Consider the following 22,939-nt stretch of genomic DNA (forward strand, 5'->3'; position numbering starts at 1 on the left):
TATACTTAAACATTGTAATTGCTATAGTTCAGTATCCTTGCTCCTCAAAACTATATAGCCAAAATTACAAATAAGTATAATATACTGTACATATGATGTTAATAGCAACTGAGAACCTGGGAAGAATTACATTAGAATTAAAATTTCAAAGAGTAAATTTGCTAAGACCCAGACAGAGAATACTTGGGTTGTATTTGATAGGGGAAGGAGTCTGATTAAAACCCTCAAGGAGAAGAATAACATTCATCTTCCTTTTTTCTCTTGAGGCTACTAATTTAGAGCCATTGCCATCACTAGAAGATTTGGATAACACAGTATTTGGAGCAGAGAGGAAAAAAGGACTTTCTGTAGTAGGTAAGAAAGCTAGAGTCTAAATCATGAAATGGGTTATTTCTCAGCTTCATCTCCATTCTTTAATGTAGGGCAACACCTGTACATAATCCTGATAAATAGTTTATCCTTTTACTCATTGCAGTTTTTTGCAGTTAACTACATTTTAGTATCTGATGTCCCTTGAAAAGTTACTTCAAGTATTAACAGGATTGCAGTCACCAGTTTAAATATTTCCTTTCTTTATATACATGGGGTATTTTGATTTTTAAAAAATTAAAACCTAAAAAATGTTTTAATTGTAAAAATAAAGGGAAAAAATTAAAAGTAATTCCAATATATTAAAGTTAATGGATGGACTAATAAGTTCATAGGCCTTTCTCTAAGTTTTAATTATTGCCAAGAATGCTATCAAAATAAAGATTGCTAAGAATTTGCAGATTATGCTTTATAATTACTTTAGTAGTCATTAAAAATACACTTATAATTAAGCTTATGATAGAAAAATGGATCCTGTGTGCAATTTTTTTTTTTTAGAGGAGGCTTATTAGAGAAACATAGGCTGGGCAGAGGTGCTCTGAACTCGCCAGTTCTGTGAATCTTCTTGAGTTTGTATAAAACATTGATATTCTACATTTTTATATGATAAAAACATTATATTGCTCAAACATTGGTATAAATGTTTTTAACAGATAGGGCAGTGAATATGGGCATTAAAGGTAGCATGAAAACATGAGAGATGGATTTAAAGAAGGAAGGTAGAAGGAGATGAAAACAGATGAACAGGGAGAAAGCGAAAGGGAATCTAAGACTGGTGATAGAAGAGGATTGTTAGTAATGAAAGAAAAGATTAAATTGGCGTGTGAACAAACCAAAACATTTATGAATTTGTTACTCATCTTCTGTCTTGTCCCCCCAAACTATTTATGACTTGCTGCTGCGTGCGTGCGTGCTCAGTCATGTCTGACTCTTCATGGCCCCATGCACTGTACCCTGCCAGGCTCCTCTGTCCACGGAATTCTCTAGGCAAGAGTATTAGGATGGGTAGTCATTCCCTTCTCCAGGGGATCTTCCTGGCCCAGGGATCAAACCTGAGTCTCCTACATTGCAGACGGGTTCCTTACCATCTGAGCCATCAGAGAAGCCCATCTTACGACTGCATCCTTCCAAGTGTCTGCTTTATGTTAAGTCTCACTTTGGGTTTCCAAAGTGTTAGAAATATGAGCAGCAGAGATAATATACAAGTAAAATAATAATAGTTGCTTATCTTCATTTGTATTTATTTTTATATAATTTTTGATAAAAGAATATTACAAGTATCTGAGTTCAAATTCTAGCTCTCTAATTAACCAGCAACCAGTAACATTGTCCTCATCTTTAAATCATGGGATTATTGCAGCAGACAGTTGAGAGAACACTTTAAAGTACATTTAGCTTTTCAAACTAGAAAGCATGACGGTTATTAATCATCGATTTCTTTCTGTATTCCCTTTTCTTATCATTATAGTACCTATCATTTTAAAGCAAAAAAAATGCCAGTTCACCTTAGTTGTATTAGATAGAACAAGCTAAATACATTAGTTAAATTGGCAGTTTTAATTCATTTTCATTTAAAACTGCCAAATGCCTCACTCTGCTAATAAATATTCTTATTTGACTTCAGTGCCAGCATAAAAAGAAACGGAAATTGTCAGGTATAATATTACTAGTGTTTTCTTGGCACCTCTTTAAGCTTGAAGTGGCCTTGATAGGTATGACCATTATCTTTTCCCTTTATTTATTAAAAATTATTTCCTTTAATTATTTTCACAAAAGATAGAAGAAGAACTTCCTTTGGGACAGGAGTATATGCTGGTGTGAAGGTCTCGACCATTGAAATATCCAGGTTCAATAACAAAGGTTCAAAAATACAGGTTATCAAGTAAGGAGATAAAGAAATTTTCAAAGCCTTTTTTCTTCCCTGTTGTGCTTTGAATAATGAGTGTATTTATCTTCTTTTGTAAATAAGAGCTTATGGAAGGAATAAAAACATTAGGGACATTGTGATCATAGTTGTTACAAAGTCCAAATCAATTCCTGGCTCAGCGGTTTCCTAATAATTTTAGAATCAAGTGTAGAATATTATCTTTTTTTATGCGTATTTCTTGGTAATCATTTTGTTCTCTTTCTCCCTCTCTCTCCACTAACAAATGCCAGCAAGTGTTTACAGTGACCCCTTTACATGAGGCAAGAGCCCTTTTTGCTTGAAATTTGACCAGAATGCAAATGCTCACATAACTTCCTCAAATCTCTTTTTTAATTTCAAAAAATTAGGAGGAAAGCACAGAAACTGTGTTAATAAACATAGCACAATGAGATGAGCTATTTTAGTGTCTCTAATTCTCTAAACTATGAAGAAATTTAAATTCCAGGTATATGGCTTGCCACCAGAAGCCTAATTTTAAGTATCCAAGGATAAAATCCAGCATTCCAAATTGGAAACATTCTAATATTGGCTAAATGACTAAGAAGTAAATCTCACTTTAGATTTCTAAAGATTAAAGAGAGGCGGTGCAAAGAACATCCTGTAGACAAACGTGCACGGCATATGTTCATTATGAATGGTTTTGCCATCACAGCACCTTTGCAAAGCAGAGATTTAGTCCCATGCTTACAGATGAGGAAACAGGTTCATGGAGATTACATAGCTTTTCCAAAGACAGAGCTGGTAAATAACTGGAACTGGAATTTAAACCGAGGTTGGACTGTGAAGTTCATATACTTTCCACTAGATCATGATACCTTTCATAAATGACATTAAAGGGTAACATATATCAGGGTACCAGTGACCTTTGGAAATGAAGAAGCAGTGGCATTTATCTAAAAATATAAGATCCCCTGGAATGGCTACTCACTCCAATGTCATTCCCTGGAGAATTCCTTATACAGAGGAGCCTGGCAGACTATATAATGGGGTTGCAAAGAGTCAGATATGACTGAACAACTTTCTTTTCTGTTTTTCATTGTGTTATCAACCTCATAATGCAGTTGTCAGCAGGCAGAAGAACATACTACCTAACAAGTATAAATGACTATTACATTAAGGTGGGAGTTTAGAAAAGAGTAAAAAACATTTGAAGTTTTACAGACATGAGTGCTCTGATAACTTTTGATTAAAACTGGAGATCAGTTGCTAAAATCAATCATTAAGTTCTGAGTGTATATTTAATTAAAATAAGAATTGGTCCCCTGATAGAATTTATAAAATCTATAATTTTTCTCTCTTGAGGTCCCACTAGTAGAGATAGAAGCTCCCCTCCCCCTGGATACATTCCAGATGAGTTACACCAGGTTGCCCGGAATGGGTCATTTACCAGTATCAACAGTGAAGGAGAGTTCATCCCAGAGAGCATGGACCAAGTAAGCAAAATTTCAATGTTGTTTTTCATTTCATTTAAAGGGATGTTGTCAGGGGATAGTGTGGTTTGGCAGGTATATGCAGGAAGGTATTTGTTTTACCTCTTGTCCAGTCCCATATCTTCCTTTTCAAGTGAGCAAAACAGTGGAAATACAGGAAAATACCCACTAATTTACATGTGTCTGTATTCATATATAAAGAAAGGTGGTAGAAGGCTGATTTTCTTATGTTCATAAATGAATGAATGCATTTGTTTATAATCCTGATATTAACATTCAATTTAATAAATATTTAACTTTGTAAAGCTGAGGTTTGTCTACTTCCTAAAACATTAAAAAAATTTTTTAAATCTTTTTAAAAAAGATTTACTTTTTAATTTTTTATCTTTGTTTTTGGCTGCACTGGGTCTGAGTTGCCACAGACTTTCTCTAGTTGCTGCTAGCAGGGGCTGTGCTTTGTCGTGATGCGTGGGCTTCCCGTTGCAGAGCACGGGCTCTAGAGCACGCCTGCTTCAGTAGTTGTGGTTCGCAGGCTCAGTAGCTTTCGGGTTTGGTAATTATAGCGCATGGGCTGAGTTGCCCTGTGGCCTATGGGATCTTCCTGGACCAGGGATTGAACCCCTGTCTTCTGCATTAGCAGGTGGATTCTTAACCACTGGACCACATGGAATCCCTTAAAATGTTTTTTTTAAGTTTTGTAGTAGTGAAGTATTTTTATGGAGTTGCTGTTGTTTTCTTATCATTACATTGGCTGCTTGTATTATTACAGGAGTTCACATTTTCTAATAATGTAGCAGTCATGGTGTCATTTATTTCAGTTTGGGTGGTGCTGTTGTTCAGTTTTCAGTAAACAAAATTATGTGAAGTGTTTAGCTTTTAATTATTTAGATGATAATCCAGAGTGGAAGATATAGAAAATTCCTATTTTTCTATTAGTAAATTTTGCAGTTTTAGTCCACCTACAGGGGACAGCTACTTTTAGAACATTTAAATAGGGTGGCTGCTATTGGATATGGAGTTTCTTTTTTGGGTACTGAAAGTGTTCTGCAATTTTGGTGAAAGTTATACATTCTGCTATTGAGCACTGAATTGCACTATATGCTTTAAAATGGGTGAATTTTATGATACTCAACAAAGTTATTTTTAAAAAACAGTAACTTCAGTTATATTCATGTAGAATCAAGGTGGACTTTTTATTTTTCTAGATGCTGGACCCATTATCTTTAAGCAGCCCGGAAAATTCTGGCTCAGGAAGTTGTCCATCACTTGATAGCCCTCTGGATGGGTAATGTTGATTGTAGTTTTTGTTTTTTAATATACATGGATAGATATGCATATGTATTAATAGCACGTTGAAGTAGGGCATCAGCTCTTCTGTACTACATTCAGAGGAGTGTAGTTCATGCTCATGTATACTTAATGGCAAATTGATTTTTCCAGTCCTCAGGCTCAGTGTCTTTTTTACTTAAAATGATTTCTGATGATAATATTTTGTTTCCTGCTTGGTAAATTGTGTTTGAAACTAAAGGCAAACTTAGAGTTTATGTATGTTTTTTTAAACCTGTGTTGGTGAAACTGCTGTCAGATGTTTCATAATAGGTTTAATTTTGGAGATTCTTTAATTTCTGTTGTTCAGGATTATTTTTATTCTGGTACCAAATTATAAGTACTGTACATTCTTGGTAATTATGTCCCAGTTTTGGTTGTCAGTTAAAATTTAAGTACTTTTTGTGAGGAATATACTTTTGTTCAGGAATATAAGCATGGTCAAGTTGCATCTGTGAATTTTTGTTCCAAGTGCTCCCTCTCTCCTGGTCCCAGCAGGACTGTTTTCACTTGTAGCGTGCAAAGTCAGTACCAATTTACTCTCCTCTGAGACTGCTTTTGAAAGTAACTTCTGAAAATGTAACTACTATTGTATGGAAATATACATTTAATTTTCTATTATTCATGTATATGAAACCATTGTCTGTGCCCATGTCTGTCTCAAGATAGATACTTAAAACATTTAAGGAATTCAGGGGCATGAATAGGGATGTGAAAGCTACATATTGAGTACTTAGTATTTGAAAGACAGTGTCCTGAGATAGACAAGTATAAAATTGCTGAGTTAGTATTATCTCCTTGTTATAAATGTGGAAATCATTTCAGAAAGATGATTTGCCAGGGTTGCAATAACTAGTTTAAGTGGCAGAGCTAGGATTGAAACACAGGTTTTTCCATGTATCTATAATGCCAAAATGCATCTTTCTTAACCACTATACTCGGTAGGTCAGTTTTAAAAGCCAGGCTTTTTGTGTGCATGTATCAAATAAGTGTTTGAAAAAAGTTTCCTTTTTTCAGTTAATGTTTCAGAGACAGTGCTGTATCTGTGTATGTATATATTATATATGTATAAAATATGTATATTTGTGTGTATATATTTCATATAACTATATATCTACACATACACAGATACTGATATTGCATAAAGATTTTAAAAAATATCTTAAATACTTTCTCTTAAAATAATGACACTTGTTCTACTTTTTAGAGAGAGCTATCCAAAATCACGAATGCCTAGGGCACAGAGCTACCCAGATAATCATCAGGAATTTTCAGGTTAGACTGTTTACATTCTAAATGTTTAAATAGTTATGTCATTGAATAATATTTTGGCTGGGTGGGAGAGAGAAATTTTTTTAAAAATCCAAAAATGTGTAAATGTGTTTTTCATGATTAGAAATATTTGATTTTTTAAATATATAACTTTCTTATGTGTCTTAATAGACTATGATAACCCTATCTTTGAAAAATTTGGAAAAGGAGGAACATATCCAAGAAGGTATCATATTTCGTATCACCACCAAGACTATAATGATGGTAAGTTTATTAGGTCAACAACAGTTGTTAAAAATCTCACAGACAAAAATAAGTTTGTTCCTATATGACTTAGTTTTCTACTTAAAACTTTTTAAAAAGACTTTGGATCATAACTACAATAGCATTGTAGCTTTATGCCAGCTTACCTCTTGAGACATGTCTTTCCTTAGAAAAAAGTAGTTAAAAATGGTACTAATTAAAATTACTCCTTTAGTGATGAAATGCATACTGTATTCTCCTTTTTTTTTTGTATTGTCCTTTTAAGGAGAAAAAGTACTTCTATTAACTTTACAGTTTTTGTTTATATTTTAAATCATTATTGAAAATGAAAATAAAATATTTTTCTCCTTTTTATACAAACAGAGAGTTCTGTCTGTGCTTTTATGAATGTGTGAGCACACAAGTTATTTGAACTTATATTCAGATTCTGTTTCTTTTTTCCCCATTTTTCATTTCTGCTTATACTTTTTTTTTCGTGATTCAGTTTAGCTAGGGTATTTCCTTGAACTCTTAAAAATACTGTTCTTAAGTTTAAAACGTAAAATCAAATAATCATTGCTGTTTTAGCTTCTTATCCTAGTCACAGAACAAATTCTGTTCCTTATGCTACAAATTTTAAATACTTTGAATTACAATATATTATTAAAAGTTGCAAGGTAATTCTGTTTTCATTTTGTAGGTCGTAAAACTTTTCCAAGAGCTAGAAGGACCCAGGGGACCAGCTTCCGATCCCCTGTGAGTTTCAGCCCTACTGACCACTCCTTAAGCACCAGTAGTGGAAGCAGCGTCTTTACCCCGGAGTACGAGGAGAGTCGAATAAGAAGAAGGGGGAGTGACATAGACAATCCTACTCTGACTGTAATGGACATTAGCCCACCCAGCCGCTGTGAGTAATAGAAATTGGCATAGTGAAGTGTGTGGCAGAACCTGTGCAGAATTTTATAATATTAATAGGAGCAAATATAACGAAGCCAGTCCTCAGGGTGCGAGCAGGTTTTCAAAAGAGGTAAAAATGATATTTCTAATGGTGTTTATAATGTTGGGTAAAAGCATGGTATTACTGCTAATTACTTTAAATGATTTACTATCTTTTGCTTTTTTTGGGAAAATTGTTACCAGTTACTCATTTGTTCATTCCACATATTCTTATTGAATGCTTAGCTCTGAGAAATTTCAAATATGACCTCCAAGATGTAATCTAATGGGGAGAATGATGTGTGGAGAAATAATTATAGTATAGTGTCTAATCAAGACCTTTAATGTGAGGAGGAATTCACTAGTTAAATAGGTGACATATACAGGAGGCCATGACATATTCTGGGCTTCCCTGGTAGCTCAGCTGGTAAAGAATCCTCCTGCAATGTGGGAGACCTGGGTTCGATCCCTGGATTGGGAAGATCCCCTGGAGGAGGGCAACCCACTGGAGTATTCTTGCCTGGAGAATGGGGATGGACAGAGGAGCCCGGTGGGCAACGGTCCTTGGGGTCTCAAAGAGCTGGACATGACTGAGTGACTGTGCACACAGGACATATTCTGAAAATGAGAAATAGTTCTTTTTTGGCTGAGGTGGAGGATATGTTACTTGAAGCAGCAGAAATAGAACTAGAACGTAACTAAGGCCGGATTGTGGAGTATGTGACCTTTATCTTGTAAGCAATATATAACGACTGATGCTCGGGCACTTTTGCAACAGTATTTGTAGACTCTGAATTCCTTGCTTTTGTGCAAGTGTTGTCATATTTTACTTTTACTCCTGCAACTGCCATTACATTGCTGCTACTTTTGGCTTAGACAACTATATTTTAAAGTGATTAAAATAAGAGATGAATGTCTTTTATATATACCTCCAGCTTATTTCTATAGATCTTTATTTATGTTGATCCAGGATTCTGTTAGGTATCATATCCCTTTTACCTGAAGAATTGTTTTTAACCTTTCTTCTGATATGAGTCTACTGGTAACAAATTCTTTCAGCTTTTGTTTGAAAAACTTTTATTTCTTTATTTTTGAAAGATACATATATTTTTCAGGGTCTAGAATTCTGGACATTTTAATTTTTTTCTTTCAGCACTTTAAAACTGTTTCTCCATTGTCTTCTGGCTTATATACTTGCTGAGAAGTCTGCTGTATTTCTTACCTTTGTTCCCTTGTATGTAATGTGCTTTTTTCCTCCCACTGGCTGCTTTAAAGATTTCCTCTTACTAGAATGAGAGTGATGGTCTTCCAGCTTTCTACATTGTAGGCAGATGGAAAAACTTATTACAAATATTACTGCAATAAAGATTAGAAATAGTGCATCTTACATAATCAGTGGCATTTTAAATTGTGTGAAAGATGCTATTATATTTATAATCGGGTAAAAAAAAGCCTCATTGGAAAAAATTAGTCCTAGGAATCTGAACCATGTTTGGATTTAGAATCCTTACAGTTTTCAAAGATGATGATCATTATGAATTTGGATGAACATGATTTTCTTTTAATATCCAAGCATATTCAATTAAAGATATCACCAGTGCAATAGTCCTTAACCATTGTGTGCCATTGGGCTACTCCCATTTTAAGAAAATGTTCTTTTTTAGCACCTCGTGCTCCAACCAACTGGAGATTGGGCAAATTACTTGGCCAGGGAGCCTTTGGCAGGGTCTACCTCTGTTACGATGTTGATACAGGAAGAGAATTGGCTGTTAAGCAAGTTCAGTTTGACCCAGATAGTCCTGAGACCAGCAAGGTAAGAATCATTGAACAAGCAACTTTGTCACATTATAAGAACCAGTTTTACTAAAATAAATATAACACACCATAGAATTTTTTGTTTTTCCTCAATGCAAATTATTTGAAAAAAATAGATAATGGATATGTTTACTTGCTGTGTACTCTGGATTTTCTGTTTTAGTACTCAGTTGTATTCTTAACCTGATTTAGTGTTGGTTTAGCATACCATCAAGGACTGTTACAGAATTATTGCTTAGAGACTTTAAAATGTTTATTCTTTGGGAAGTGGAAATTTCAGAATGAAATCACCTTGATGGTCTATGATGTTTGCATTTTTTTTGCTTTTACTAGCAATGCTATAAAATAGACTTAACAGTGAGTTCTGTCTTTCAGGAAGTAAATGCACTTGAGTGTGAAATTCAGTTGTTGAAAAACTTGCTGCATGAGCGAATTGTTCAGTATTACGGCTGTTTGAGGGATCCCCAGGAAAAAACACTTTCCATATTTATGGAATATATGCCAGGGGTAAGTTAGTACATCCTTTGAAATTAGAGATATTCTATTTAAAATCTTAGTTGAGGATAAAGAAAAACAACAACTTTGATTATAAAATGTTATGGACATTTTGGAAGAGTTTTAAATTTAATATAATTTTATTTTTCTATCTTCTTCACTTATCTTTGTATTTTTTTTTAAATACTAAAGTATACTAAAATAGGTTATAAACATCAGAGTAGTCTATACTCAGATTTCCCTAAGTGCCCTAAAAATAACACACAAGTGGTTTATCCAAACCAGGATTCAGCCCAGGACCACACCTTACATTTTGCTATTATGTCTCTTACCCCTCTTTTAACATAAAACAATTTTTAGGTGACATAGATTTGACAAAGAGACCAAGCTAGTTGTTCTGTTGACAGTCTCATCTTATAGACTTCTCTGATCACATCCTCATGGTAGTATTTAGTTTGTTCCTTTGTCTCCATATTTCCTATAAACTCCAAGTTAGATCTAAAATCTAAATTATATTCAAATTCAGCTTTTACCAGCATGCATCCCAGATGATGCTGTGCATCCCATTTGAAGACATACAGTTTCTGGTGGTTCTGATAGTGATGTTAAGATTGACGGCTTGATTAGGGTGATTGACATCCTGCTTTCTCCATTGTAAAGTTTTGTTTTTCTGAAGACCAGAAAGTAATCTGAGCGGTAGCAGTGGCACATGGGAATATCCAGTTCCTTTTCAATCATCTACCTAAATGTTTTTAACACAGATTGATAAGAATTGCCTGAGTCATTCATTTCATTAGGAGGTGAAAATGTGATTTGCAAAAAACTCTTTCATTCCTTCTACATTATTTTTAGTATATGTAGAGTACATTCTAATACTAATGATTTTCAAGATGGTGGTATATTTACTCACTTAAAAATACATTCATTCTCATAATAGGTGATATGTGTTAGAAAAAGATTTGTGGATCTTTAAGGAAAGAGCTTATTAGAATTGTATGTAAAATAAAATATACATATTGCAGTTTAATCTTATGGATCAGCAAAACCATGGACCAGTATCTGATAGTGCAGTTGTCCCTTGGTATCCCCAGGGAACAGTTCAGGCCCTCCCACAGATATCAGAACCCAAATATGCTCACGTCCCTTATCTAAGGGTATAGTATTTGCATATAATCTACACACATCCTTCCATATACATTGTCGTCTCTAAATTACTTATAATACCTAATACACTGTAAAATGCTACATAAATAGTTGCCAGTGCAGCAAATTCAAGTTTTGCTTTATGGAACTTTCTGGAAATTTTTTTTCCAAATATTTTCAGTGAGTAGTTGGTTGAATCTGGAGATTTGGAGTCCGAGAATATAGAGAACTGATTGTAATGGTTTTAACCATCCTCAGTCTTACAAGAGCAACAGTAAACTTTGATTTTTATCTTCATGAATAATTGTTTATAGTGACATTATTGTTATTCATCACTGCTGCTGTTTTATTTTCGAAGATTATGTTGGCAGTGTAAAAATTGTTCTTTAAAATTTAGTCTACAGAAATAATTCAAAAGAGGAAGAAAGTTGTGTACCTTTGTTATAGTACTGTCTGTAATGGGAAAAGTGGAAATATCAATTCACTCAGTGGGAGTAAATTATGATGACATTGTCTAAGAGAATATATATTTAAAATTGTGAAAACCAAGTAACAAAGTTGGAGGAAGTAGGAAGTACTTTGAGAGTGAAAAAGAATATAAAATGCTTTTTAATATTGGTAATGGTATTTTAAAAGTATCTGTATTTGAAAAATAACAGAAGAAACTAAAAAAATGAAAATGTATTATGTTGGTGTTGTGATTGATTTTTCTTTTATTCAGATTTCCATTAAATGCCTATGAATAAATGTGACTAGAGATGGAGATTATTGAATATAAAGTTAATTAAATTGGTTTGTTGGCTAGAACCAATTTATGTCCCAAATAGAGATGTAAGTCATCTTTATATATTTAGCAGTCTTAAGACTAAACTAGGACTATTCAGGAAAAGGTATTAGATCATATTTCTGATTAGATTTTGTAAAGATAGCTATCTTTTCAAAGTATAGGTTATCAGTCCTTGAATTTGAAAAGCATGTTACTAGATTAATTACAGTTCTTGTATGATAAACCCATGGCATATATGGACTGGACATAAGTGTTCCTAGACCTTGCTGAATCTCCAGGTCTGTGAATTCTGTGTAATTTCCATCAGTAGATTTGGTATAGTGGGCCCCTTTATGCCCTAGATTCAAGCTTTGCCAGAAACATCATTCTTCAATTTTCCCAAAAATAGCATTCCATTTTTTAGTTAATCTAGAACTATTTTCATATTAGAACTGTAAGTTTCTTTTATCTCCAGTGCCTGGATTAGCAGTTGACTTCTGTTACTCTTACTTACACACACAGTATATCTGGCACAGTGCTTTCCAGCCCACTCCAGTTGTTCACACCGAAGAAGGTAACATTTTCATGTTACATAGCAGTATACAGACTACACTGAGAGAGCTGTTAGCACCATGGGCCACTGGCCTAGCTGCCTGAGGACCCAGAGGATGCAAAAGTCTGGCAGTCATTTGCAGCCTACAGGTATTTGGGGGCTTATAATTTGGAAAGCTCAGTTCTAGCTGTGTTATTTTGTGCATTACTACAAGAGAGACATAGTAAGTTGACTTGAACAATAAGCCACATTGAGTTATAGGTATGCCTGGTTGCCTAGCTTGAGTCACTCACTGTCTAAGGCTTTCAATATATGTCTGCAAGTCAGGGTTAGCAGAATTGCATCTTGCTGTCCCGTTAGGGATTGCTCAGAATAGTGGGAACAGCATATGGCTAAGTCTGCAAAACCCAAGGATCTATTTTTATATGACAGAGTATACAGTTTACAAGAATTGAAAGAAAGACAGGAACGTTTGGATACATTTTTTCTTTAAAGGAAAAGATTTTGTCCCTCAGGAAGCATTTTATTTCTATCTTTTAAAGTGGTGATTGTCAAATTTGCACGTTGGAATTATCAGAGAAGCTTTTTCAAAATTCAGATGCCCATGTCTTACCTCAGATTGATTCTCTGTTCTCAGAAATAGCCCCTGCCTAAAAAGACTTCAAAAAATTAGAAATCCTTTTTTAATATATTTTTCTCATGTTTTGAGCTAAAATGGTGAGTATATAAAAGAAAAACTTTAAAATCTTATATGTCTTCTAATCTTCTAATCATACCCATTCTTTCTCCTGAGAAGTAATTTTTCAGATATCAATAAAACAGTGTTTTAAAAACAAAGTAAGAACAAAATAAATAAATTTAAAGTAGGACATACATAGAAGAGCAAGTAGGAAAATTAAAAAAAAATGTATTCAGGGCAAAAACAAGCAAGATAAAAAGTACTGGAGAATTTTAAAAATTGTACTAATTGCAAGAGGACAGGAGATAGAACCAGCGCAGTCACAGAAACAAGGGTGTCCGTCAAAAATAATTTAAAGGCTTTCTTCAGCTATGCCACTTACTCTTTCACAGTTCTAGTCCAGAAATACAGTCGAGTTTTGTGTTAAATTAATGGCATATAATGTCCTTTCTAAGAATTCCTGTGTTCTCCAATTAGAGCCTTCTAGTAATTGATTAGGATTCTCTAAATTAAAACATCTAGTTTTAAATAAGTAAGTCATGGGATGTAATATACAGCATAAGGAATATAGTCAAATAATACTGTAATGACTTTGTACCGAGGTAGATGGTTACCAGGAATGATCACAGTGGTGATCATTTTGTAATGTATTTAAATGTTGAGTCATTATGTTACATACCTGAAACTAACATGACATTGTATGTCAACTAAGCTTCAAGTAAATAAAGAGCACTTCATTCAGTCAATAAGAATAATAGATAAATATAGGTACACAGATCTTAAAAATATTTACCAGTGTTTTTCCTTTCCAACCATACTATAGTTTTCTTTTGTTTTCTCTTTTCCTAGGGCTCCATTAAGGACCAATTAAAAGCATATGGAGCTCTTACTGAGAATGTGACCCGGAAATACACCCGTCAGATTCTTGAGGGAGTTCATTATTTGCACAGTAATATGATTGTTCATAGAGATATAAAAGGTAAGTCGTGAGGTGTTTTTTTAAGTACTCAGGGTTTTTTTTTTTTTTTTTTTAATGAAAATGTGCTATGGTTAAGAAATTTAACATTTAAATTAATTCATCTGCCTCTACAATGCCATAGGAAAACAATTCCAGCTAGTCCTGTTGTTCAGCTTTCTAAAAGAGGGAATCTCTCCTGTGGAGGTTCACAGAATCAGTAAAGTTCAAATGAGCATAAGAATGAGACATATTTTCATACACAGTGCACAGGCTTAGAACATAGTGGTTAGGAATAGGGGCTCTTGGGGTAAGGAGAGGGTGGGACAAATTGAGAAAGGAGCATTGAAACATACACATTACCAGGTGTAAAACAGATAGCCGGTGGGGAGCTGCAGTGTAACAGTGATCACAGCCTGGAGCTCTGAGATGACATGGAGGGGGTACGGGAGACACATTCAACGGGGAAGGGGTATATGTATAGTTATGGGTGACTTACGTTGCATGGCAGAGACCAACACAGATTGTAAAACATCCTCCAATTAAAAATTAAGAAAAAAAATAGGGGCTCAAATTTGACCCAGTTCGCATTCAGGCTTTATCCATCATCACATGTGTAATCTTGGACAAGACACTTAGTCTTTCTATGCCTCGGCTCCTCAGTTTTTAAACATTAATTTGGCCGATCTGGATCTTCGTTGCTGCACTTGAACTTTCTCTAGTTATGGCAAGCAGGGGCTGCTCTTAGTTGAGGTGCATGGGCTTCTCATTGTGGTGGCTTCTCTTGTTTTGGAGCACGGGTTCTAGGTACACAGGCTCAGCAGTTGTGGCGCATGGGCTTAGCTGCTGAGGTGTGTGGAATCTTCCCTGATCGGGGATTAAACCCGTGTCCCCTCAGTTGGCAAGTGAATTTTTATCCAGTGTACCACCAGGGAAATCCTCAGCTCCTCATTTTTAAGGAGGGTGATAATAGTGTACAGATCACAGAGTTCTTATAAGGATTAAATGAGTTAATGTGTATAGCATCCTTAAAATCATGCCTGGTATCTAGAAAGCACTCAGAAGTTAGTTACAGTGATGATGTATGTTGAGATTGTATTTAAAAGCTGTGGAAAATGGACCTCATTACTGAAGAGAATAAGAGAGCCTAAGACTGAGCTTTGATAAGCAAGTTGTAAAAAGTTTTTCATCAGTCTTTCTGGGGGCTCTTACGAGCTACCAGGAAGTTACTTCTTTCCTGTGGTGTGTCACACCCCAAATATGGCCATAGTCAGACTAAGGAGAATATTCCTAACCAGTGTTGGTCATGGAGTAGAGTCTGCTGTAGCATGCTGGAGCTGGGTCACATGTACAGAATGGACCTGCCTAGTGACTCTTAGAGGATGGCAATGTGACTCATGATCTGAAAGAAATAGGAGCCTGTTGTTCACCTCAAAATTTTCCCTGCTTAGGCAGACCTCAGATGTAAAGTTCAAAACCTGAAAGCCAAGAACTGCATAAGGTGGTAACCATTTTATAATGTATAGAAGTATTGAATCACAGTGTTGTATGCTGTGGAACTAACATAGTGTTGTAGGTCAAGTATACTTCAGTTAAGTATACGCCCTATACTTTGTAGGGAAATGATTTGTGAGTTATTCTGTTAGTAATAATCTCTATTCAAGCCAGTTTCTCTTTAGCCTTCATAATAAATAAGGTAAAGGAACCGAGGGGAGCTACGTGCTCAAGTGGATCCTCTTCTGACCTTGCCAGTAACATGAGGAAGTTGGAAGCAAGCTGATTTAAAAACATTATAAGGGGCTGTTTTGCTGTGCATGACATGAGACAGACGGTCGCTGTGGGTGTCATCAAAGCAGTGGACAAGAAGTCAGCTGGAGCTGGCAAGGTCACCAGGTCTGCCCAGAAAGCTCAGAAGGCTAAATGAATATTATCCCCAATACCTGCCACCCCAGTTTTAATCAGTGGTGGAAGAACGGTCTCAGGACTGTTAGTCTCAATTGGCCATTTAAGTAATAGTCGAAGACTGGTTAATGATAACAGTGCGTCGTAAAACCTTCCGAAGGAAAGGAGAATGTTTTTGTGGATCATATGTTTTGTGTGTGGCAGTTTATTAGTTTTAAAAATCAGTACTTTTTAATGAAAACAACTTGACCAAAAATCTGTCACAGAATTTGAGACCACTTAAAAAAAAGCTTAAAGAGAAAAACATTATAGGGTGAATATATTGATAAGAAAAATGTAAGATATAAAATTGAATATGCAGTATGATCTCAAGTTTATAAAATTAAAGTATGATGTAGAACAATTTTCACATGATTAATGGTGGTTATTTTCAAGTAGCAGGATGAGTGGTAATTGTTTATTTCCTTCATATTTTTTTACTTTTTATGTATTTTCTAAACTTTTATAATGAACTTTTTTTTTTAATTAAAGAGAAACCTTTTATTATTTATTTATTTATTTATTTTTGGCTGCTCTTGGTCTCCATTGCTTTGCATGGGCCTTCTCTAGTTGGCAGGGAGTAGAGGCCACTCTTCGCTGTGGTGTGAGGGCTTCTCACTGCTGTGGCTTCTCTTGTTGCGGGGAACAAGCTCCAGGCGCTCAGGCTTCAGGAGTTGCAGCACGCGGGCTCAGTAGTTGTGCACGGGGCTTAGTTGCTCTGCTACATATGAAATCTTCCCAGGCCAGGGATCGAACCCGTGTCCCCTACATTGGCGGGAAAATTGTTACTCACTGCACCCCCAGGGAAGTCCCAGAATGACCAGTGTTTAAATGGCAAGGGAAAAAGAAAGCTAGTTGCTTACTTTTAAGTTTAGACTCATGAGTTCATAATAAAAAGTAGGGAACCAGCTCATTATTTCATAATAGGGTTTCTTTATTTGACCTTTCTTTTATGAACTATACTGCTGCTGCTGCTGCTAAGTCGCTTCAGTTGTGTCTGACTCTGTGTGACTCCATAGACGGCAGCCCACCAGGCTCCTCTGTCCCTGGGGTTCTCCAGGCAAGAACACTGGAGTGGGTTGAAAGTGAAGTCACTCAGTCCTGACAACTCTTGGCGACCGCATGGACTGCAGCCTACCAGGCTCCTCTGTCCATGGGATTTTCCAGGGAAGAGTACTGGAGTGGGGTGCCATTGCCTTCTCTACTGAGGACTAAATAGAGGATGACCTTTATAAAAATCTTTTGGCTAACAAAGAGGGAATGATAGACTAGTACCATTTTACAACTACTAATGGGATTAATAGATATATGCACTAAACATTAATGGTTGCTAACATCACCTCACAGAGACAGTCTGTCATTGCATACTTCCTATTTGTAGACGATATCTACAAAGCAGTTTCCTACCCCCCCCCCCAAATTCTTTTTGAACCTGAGTCTAATCAAGCCTGTAGATTCAGCTACCAAATTGTAAAATTATGGAACATTTATAGAGAACAGATCAGCATGTTAAATGACTCCTTAGGATGGGCTCAGCAGAACCTAGACCATAAGAAAGCTGTAGGCAGACAACTTAGATTCTTCATAAACTGCAAAGAAAAAAAAAAAAGATTGGAAGAAACTTTAGGAAAGACATAAAAGATGTATCAGTGATTCTCAACATAAGGTCCTTATTTGGATTTGGATTTAAAAAAAAACAACAAACTTAAAAAAAACCCCACTGACTATATATTTAATAATATCAAGGAATTATTGTCTGTTGTCTTATGTGTGATAAGAGTCCTTGTCTTTTAAAGATGTGTACTGAACTTTTTACTGATCATGATGTCTTTAATTTGATTCAGATAATATGAGGGGAAGGAGCGGCTAGTAGTGTGGTTAGAAGAGGCTGCCCAGATGATTGCTGGGATTGGGTGAGAGGGCCGTGCAGTGTTCTGTCTGCTTTTGTGTGTCTTTGAAAAGTCTCCTTAACAGTTTACTTTTAACATATCCAAAGTAAGTTTTTAAAAAGTTAGGTAACTATATTGGGAACCTGGTATATACATTTTCTCCTCAGCCCTTTGTATGGATGAGCATTGATTCAGCATTGGTGATGACTTCCCAGCGATAGCTCTCCTTGTCTACCTGCCTGGGACTGTTTCTGCCCAGGTGGTAACCATTAAAAACTGGCTTGTTGGTTGTCCTTCCCCAGCTTAAATATTTTAGACACAGTGGTGTGGTTTTTTTTGACAGAGTCCTTCTTTAAGTATTGGACAGCAAGAGGTGTCAAAAAGGCAGTGCTGTTTTAGAGAATCACTGGTACCAAGGCATACTTTGGCTTATGCATGCAGAGAACGAATCCTTGACTCTCCCCTCAAGACAGGCCTTAATTGACTAGACTGGGAAATTTGCTGGAGAACAGAAGACAGGGCCAGAAGTTCATGGTAGAGATGGACAGTTTGCATTCTCTCCAGTCTATAATATACGTTTTTCTCCACTATTCACATTCCTTCTTAGAGGCTGTTTTAAAAAAAAAAAAGAAGAAGAAGACAGATAGGAATCTTTTTTTTTAATCTAAAATATGCTGAAGGTTAGGAAGATTTTAGGTAAAGTTTAGAAACTAAAATTAGATAAGTCAATAAAATAAATTACTTGTTTAAAAACAGCAACTTAGCTGGAACAACATGAGCAAAAAAAAATAAAGTCATTGGTTTATAACCAAAGTGCAAAATAAATATCCGTGTATTCACACTGGTAGAAATGGATGGTTGAATAAGTAGGAAAAAAAGAGACAAATCTTCTACGCAGAATAATTCCAAATAATATATGTAACTACTAAAAAAAGGGTAGTTTTTTAGAGATAATTTATATACGAAGAAACTAGACTTATAATCCTAGAAAAAAGGTTGAGTTTAAAGAATGGTAAAGGGGAAAATAGAGAATAAAAATAAATGAACCTAGCTCCTAGATTGTTGGTTTCTGATCCCATTCTCCACTAAGAGGGACTAGTGCCCCTTGGAGAAATGGCTGACTGCAGAGCCGGTGCCGGAGGCGCAGAGTGAGCGTGGAGCATCTTCTAGTTCCAGAATGTAAGGCAGTGCTGACACAAACAGTCCAGAAATCCAGCCAAGTGAGGACACGATGACCGAGTTACGGCAGGGAGACACAGGAGCCAACAGAGAGGACTCCCAGTGGACAAAGCTGTAAACATGAGCAAAAACAGAACAGAAATAATAATAAAGTCATTGGTTTATAACCCAAAGTACAAAGTAAATATCCACATATTCAGATTGGGAGAAATGGATGGTCAAATAAATAGGAAAGAAGAGACAAATCTCCCATGCAGAATAATTCCAAATAATATATGTAACTACTAAGCCTAGAGCATAATTTCTCACTCACTTATACTTAGTGAACTTCTTCCAGAGAGCTGAGTATGGAAAGGGGGAAAGAGTAACTTTACAGTGGAGGACTCTGTAAACACTTTCTCAGCTAAGCAATCGTGATCAGTTTATAATAAATAAAGTTAAAAGTTTGTTACAGAAGCAAATGAAATTTTAAAACAGAAACCTTGAAGCTTGCTTAGAATAGATTTAAAATGTACTATATAGAAGTTGAGGAGGAGAAATTTTGATTCTGGAGGTTCCTGAGGAGAGGCTAGGTTCACAGGGAAATAATCTTGTAGACATGGGCTTCTTGCTTTATAACAGAGAGGCTGGGGCCAAAAGCCTGCTATTGCTTTCATCATCCTTCCCTGAACTTCCCATTCCTTTTTTTTGAACTTCCCATTCTTAGTCCTTTTCCCCTTTCACTTCTTTTCCATCCTCACCTCCTACTTGTACCAGCCCTTTTCAGTGGGGGAACCTTTTCTTAGGTCCTAAAGCACACACAGTGACACTAAATTTTCATTGTTCCATGTAATAAATCTTTAATACACACTGACCTTACACCTAGCATTATGCCAGGTACTATTCAGAGGTGCGAAGCAGCCTGAATTTGGAGACAGATTGAAGAGTCTAAGTAATTTTCTGCCGTTTTCTTTTATGTTATATTCCAGATTACCAATAAAAATAATGAAATGAGGGTATTTCTTGTTTTAGGCGCAAATATTCTGCGAGATTCAACAGGCAACGTCAAACTAGGAGATTTTGGGGCCAGCAAACGGCTTCAAACCATCTGTCTTTCAGGGACGGGAATGAAGTCTGTCACAGGCACACCGTATTGGATGAGCCCTGAAGTGATTAGTGGAGAAGGCTATGGCAGAAAAGCAGATATCTGGTAGGTTTTGACGCGGGATTTGCCTGAAAACACATACCTTATTAACATATTTCCACTCAGGATGGAAATTATTGAAATGAACTTAAATTCTTTTTTGTACTGTTGAAATAAGATGTCAGGATTACAAGGATTGATATCATTTTAATTATGCCCTTTGAGGCTTAATAACTGACCAAATAAATAAAGCTTTCGAACCATTTTTTCATTCTTTGAGAAGAATTTCATCTTAAGCAAATTTCATCATTAGAAAGCTGTCTTCATTTTATTTCCCAGATGAACTTTTAAAGTAATTAATCTTTATTGCTAGTCTTATAAGTCAGTTAACCTTTAATTGCTTAATAATTTTAAGTTAGAACATAAAACGGCCATTTCCTACTTCCCACTGAGAAAAGTGGTTTTTTTCCTTTGGTGTTTATTGGTATTTGTTGAAGTGGCGAAGAGAAGGTTTCTCTCTGTGACCACTGCAGAGCTAGGAAGTGAGTGAGGGGAGTCTCTGTTCCTCCTCTTGCCGTTCACTAAAGGTCACTCTGGTTCCTCCTTAACCAAGTTCTCACTGCCCGCCAGCTCCTGAGCCTGAGATTGGGCACCCTGAGAGGTCAGCAGTTCTCTAAACCCTTTCCATTGTGCAGCTCTGGAGTCTCTCCTGCCTGCTTCTCAGCCCCAGCTACTTACATGAGCTCTTTTGAGTAAGGTTGTTACTAGGTACTCATTTTAGGCACCTAAAGACAAAGAATTTCTAATGTTTCTATTCTTTGTAAGATAAAGACAAAAAAACACTTACATTCAGTGGCAGTGTAGAGAATTATATGGAGCAAAACTTATGAATAATATTCTGTGCCTAACAAATTTGAGAGCTTAAATTGTAGTTTGTTTTCATTGATTTTTATGTTTAAAGTACAGGTTTGGGTTTTTGTTTTTAGCTCAAACATAAGCTGCTTATTTTGTTAACAAGATAATAACACAGTAATTTAGTTGTAACAAAGCCATCAACAGAGCCATATAGAAAAAAAACTAAAAGTATTGCTTTAAATTGATGATCTCCTTTAAATAGGAAAAATTTAACCTGTTAGTCTATTGGTTCTCAAACCTATCCACACATTTGAGAAATGGAGGGAAGGAGGAGGATTGGTACTTTAAAATTAACTATACCCAGAGCTCATCTCAGAACAATTATATGTGAGTATCTCAAGAGTGGGGCCCAGGCAAAGATTTCTGAAGTGTTGTCAGGTTGGAGAAGTACAAGTCTAAAGTAATAAGCAATAAAAATTATGCCTTCAAAGCAATTCAAAAACACAAAGTTAAAAAAAGAAATATGGTAAATTTCTTTTCTCTTATCCTAGCAAAAGGAGGAAAGCACCAATTCATTTCTCATTATTTTTTATCCATTTTTGATTACCCAGAGTGGAGTTTAACAAACATCAAATATTGAAAGTTATACAAATGTATTGTATGCTACATATAATATTGCTACATATATGCTACGTATAAGTTTTCACTACTTTACATTTGGAAAGCTCTTCTAAGACAGTACCAGCTTTCAGAAAGAAAAGCACTTTTTATTTTTATTTTATTTATTTTTTTTTATCTTTGTATTTTTTTTTTAATTTTATTTTATTTTTAAACTTCACATAATTGTATTAGTTTTGCCAAATATCAAAATGAATCCGCCACAGGCATACACGTGTTCCCCATCCTGAACCCTCCTCCCTCCTCCCTCCCCATACCATCCCTCTGGGTCGTCCCAGTGCACTAGCCCCAAGCATCCAGTATCGTGCATCGAACCTGGACTGGCAACTCGTTTCATACATGATATTTTACAAGTTTCAATGCCATTCTCCCAAATCTTCCCACCCTCTCCCTCTCTCACAGAATCCATAAGACTGTTCTATACATCAGTGTCTCTTTTGCTGTCTCGTACACAGGGTTATTGTTACCATCTTTCTAAATTCCATATATATGCGTTAGTATACTGTATTGGTGTTTTTCTTTCTGGCTTACTTCACTCTGTATAATAGGCTCCAGTTTCATCGACCTCATTAGAACTGATTCAAATGTATTCTTTTTAGTGGCTGAGTAATACTCCATTGTGTATATGTACCACAGCTTTCTTACCCATTCATCTGCTGATGGACATCTAGGTTGCTTCCATGTCCTGGCTATTATAAACAGTGCTGCGATGAACATTGGGGTACACGTGTCTCTTTCCCTTCTGGTTTCCTCAGTGTGTATGCCCAGCAGTGGGATTGCTGGATCGTAAGGCAGTTCTATTTCCAGTTTTTTAAGGAATCTCCACACTGTTCTCCATAGTGGCTGTACTAGTTTGCATTCCCACCAACAGTGTAAGAGGGTTCCCTTTTCTCCACACCCTCTCCAGCATTTATTGCTTGTAGACTTTTGGATCGCAGCCATTCTGACTGGCGTGAAAGGGTACCTCATAGTGGTTTTGATTTGCATTTCTCTGATAATGAGTGATGTTGAGCATCTAGAAAAGCACTTTTTAAAGTTTGCATAGATGTTTAAGTTGGGTATTGGTTCAACTAAGAGTCCATATAATGCACTAAAAGGCATTTTATTAGTAACAGTTATTATAAAACAATTCATTTCGTGTACCACAAATTTAACTTTTTGGTGCAATAAGAAGAATATTTGTTTCCCATTTATTTCTACAGCTGTTAGAATTCATTGAAATGCAGACTTAAAACATAAATTTTTCTTCGAGACTGCATACATAAAATACTTTTCCTATAACTGCACTATATCCCTGACAGATCCCTATGGGGGAGTTCAGTAGTGACTACAGGCATATTTATCTTTAAAGCAACTTTTTTCTCA

At 35.8% G+C, this 22,939-nt stretch overlaps 1 protein-coding gene across 6 annotated transcripts in view; it reads left to right on the forward strand.

The window, feature by feature from the left end:
• The window catches only part of MAP3K2 (mitogen-activated protein kinase kinase kinase 2), a 92,823-nt gene that overhangs the window by 60,374 nt on the left and 9,510 nt on the right, over window positions 1-22,939 (forward strand). For all 6 annotated transcript variants that reach the window (XM_006047421.4, XM_044932355.2, XM_044932357.2 and 3 more), the window contains 10 exons: window positions 267-354; window positions 3,599-3,729; window positions 4,932-5,011; window positions 6,260-6,327; window positions 6,496-6,588; window positions 7,268-7,474; window positions 9,168-9,316; window positions 9,694-9,825; window positions 13,804-13,933; window positions 19,930-20,107. In XM_006047421.4, the coding sequence (XP_006047483.1) occupies window positions 267-354; window positions 3,599-3,729; window positions 4,932-5,011; window positions 6,260-6,327; window positions 6,496-6,588; window positions 7,268-7,474; window positions 9,168-9,316; window positions 9,694-9,825; window positions 13,804-13,933; window positions 19,930-20,107 (1,256 nt within the window). The remainder of the gene's footprint in view (window positions 1-266; window positions 355-3,598; window positions 3,730-4,931; window positions 5,012-6,259; window positions 6,328-6,495; window positions 6,589-7,267; window positions 7,475-9,167; window positions 9,317-9,693; window positions 9,826-13,803; window positions 13,934-19,929; window positions 20,108-22,939) is intronic.

This window comes from Bubalus bubalis, chromosome 2 (genome assembly GCF_019923935.1).
Source record: "Bubalus bubalis isolate 160015118507 breed Murrah chromosome 2, NDDB_SH_1, whole genome shotgun sequence".
Lineage (NCBI taxonomy): Eukaryota > Metazoa > Chordata > Mammalia > Artiodactyla > Bovidae > Bubalus > Bubalus bubalis.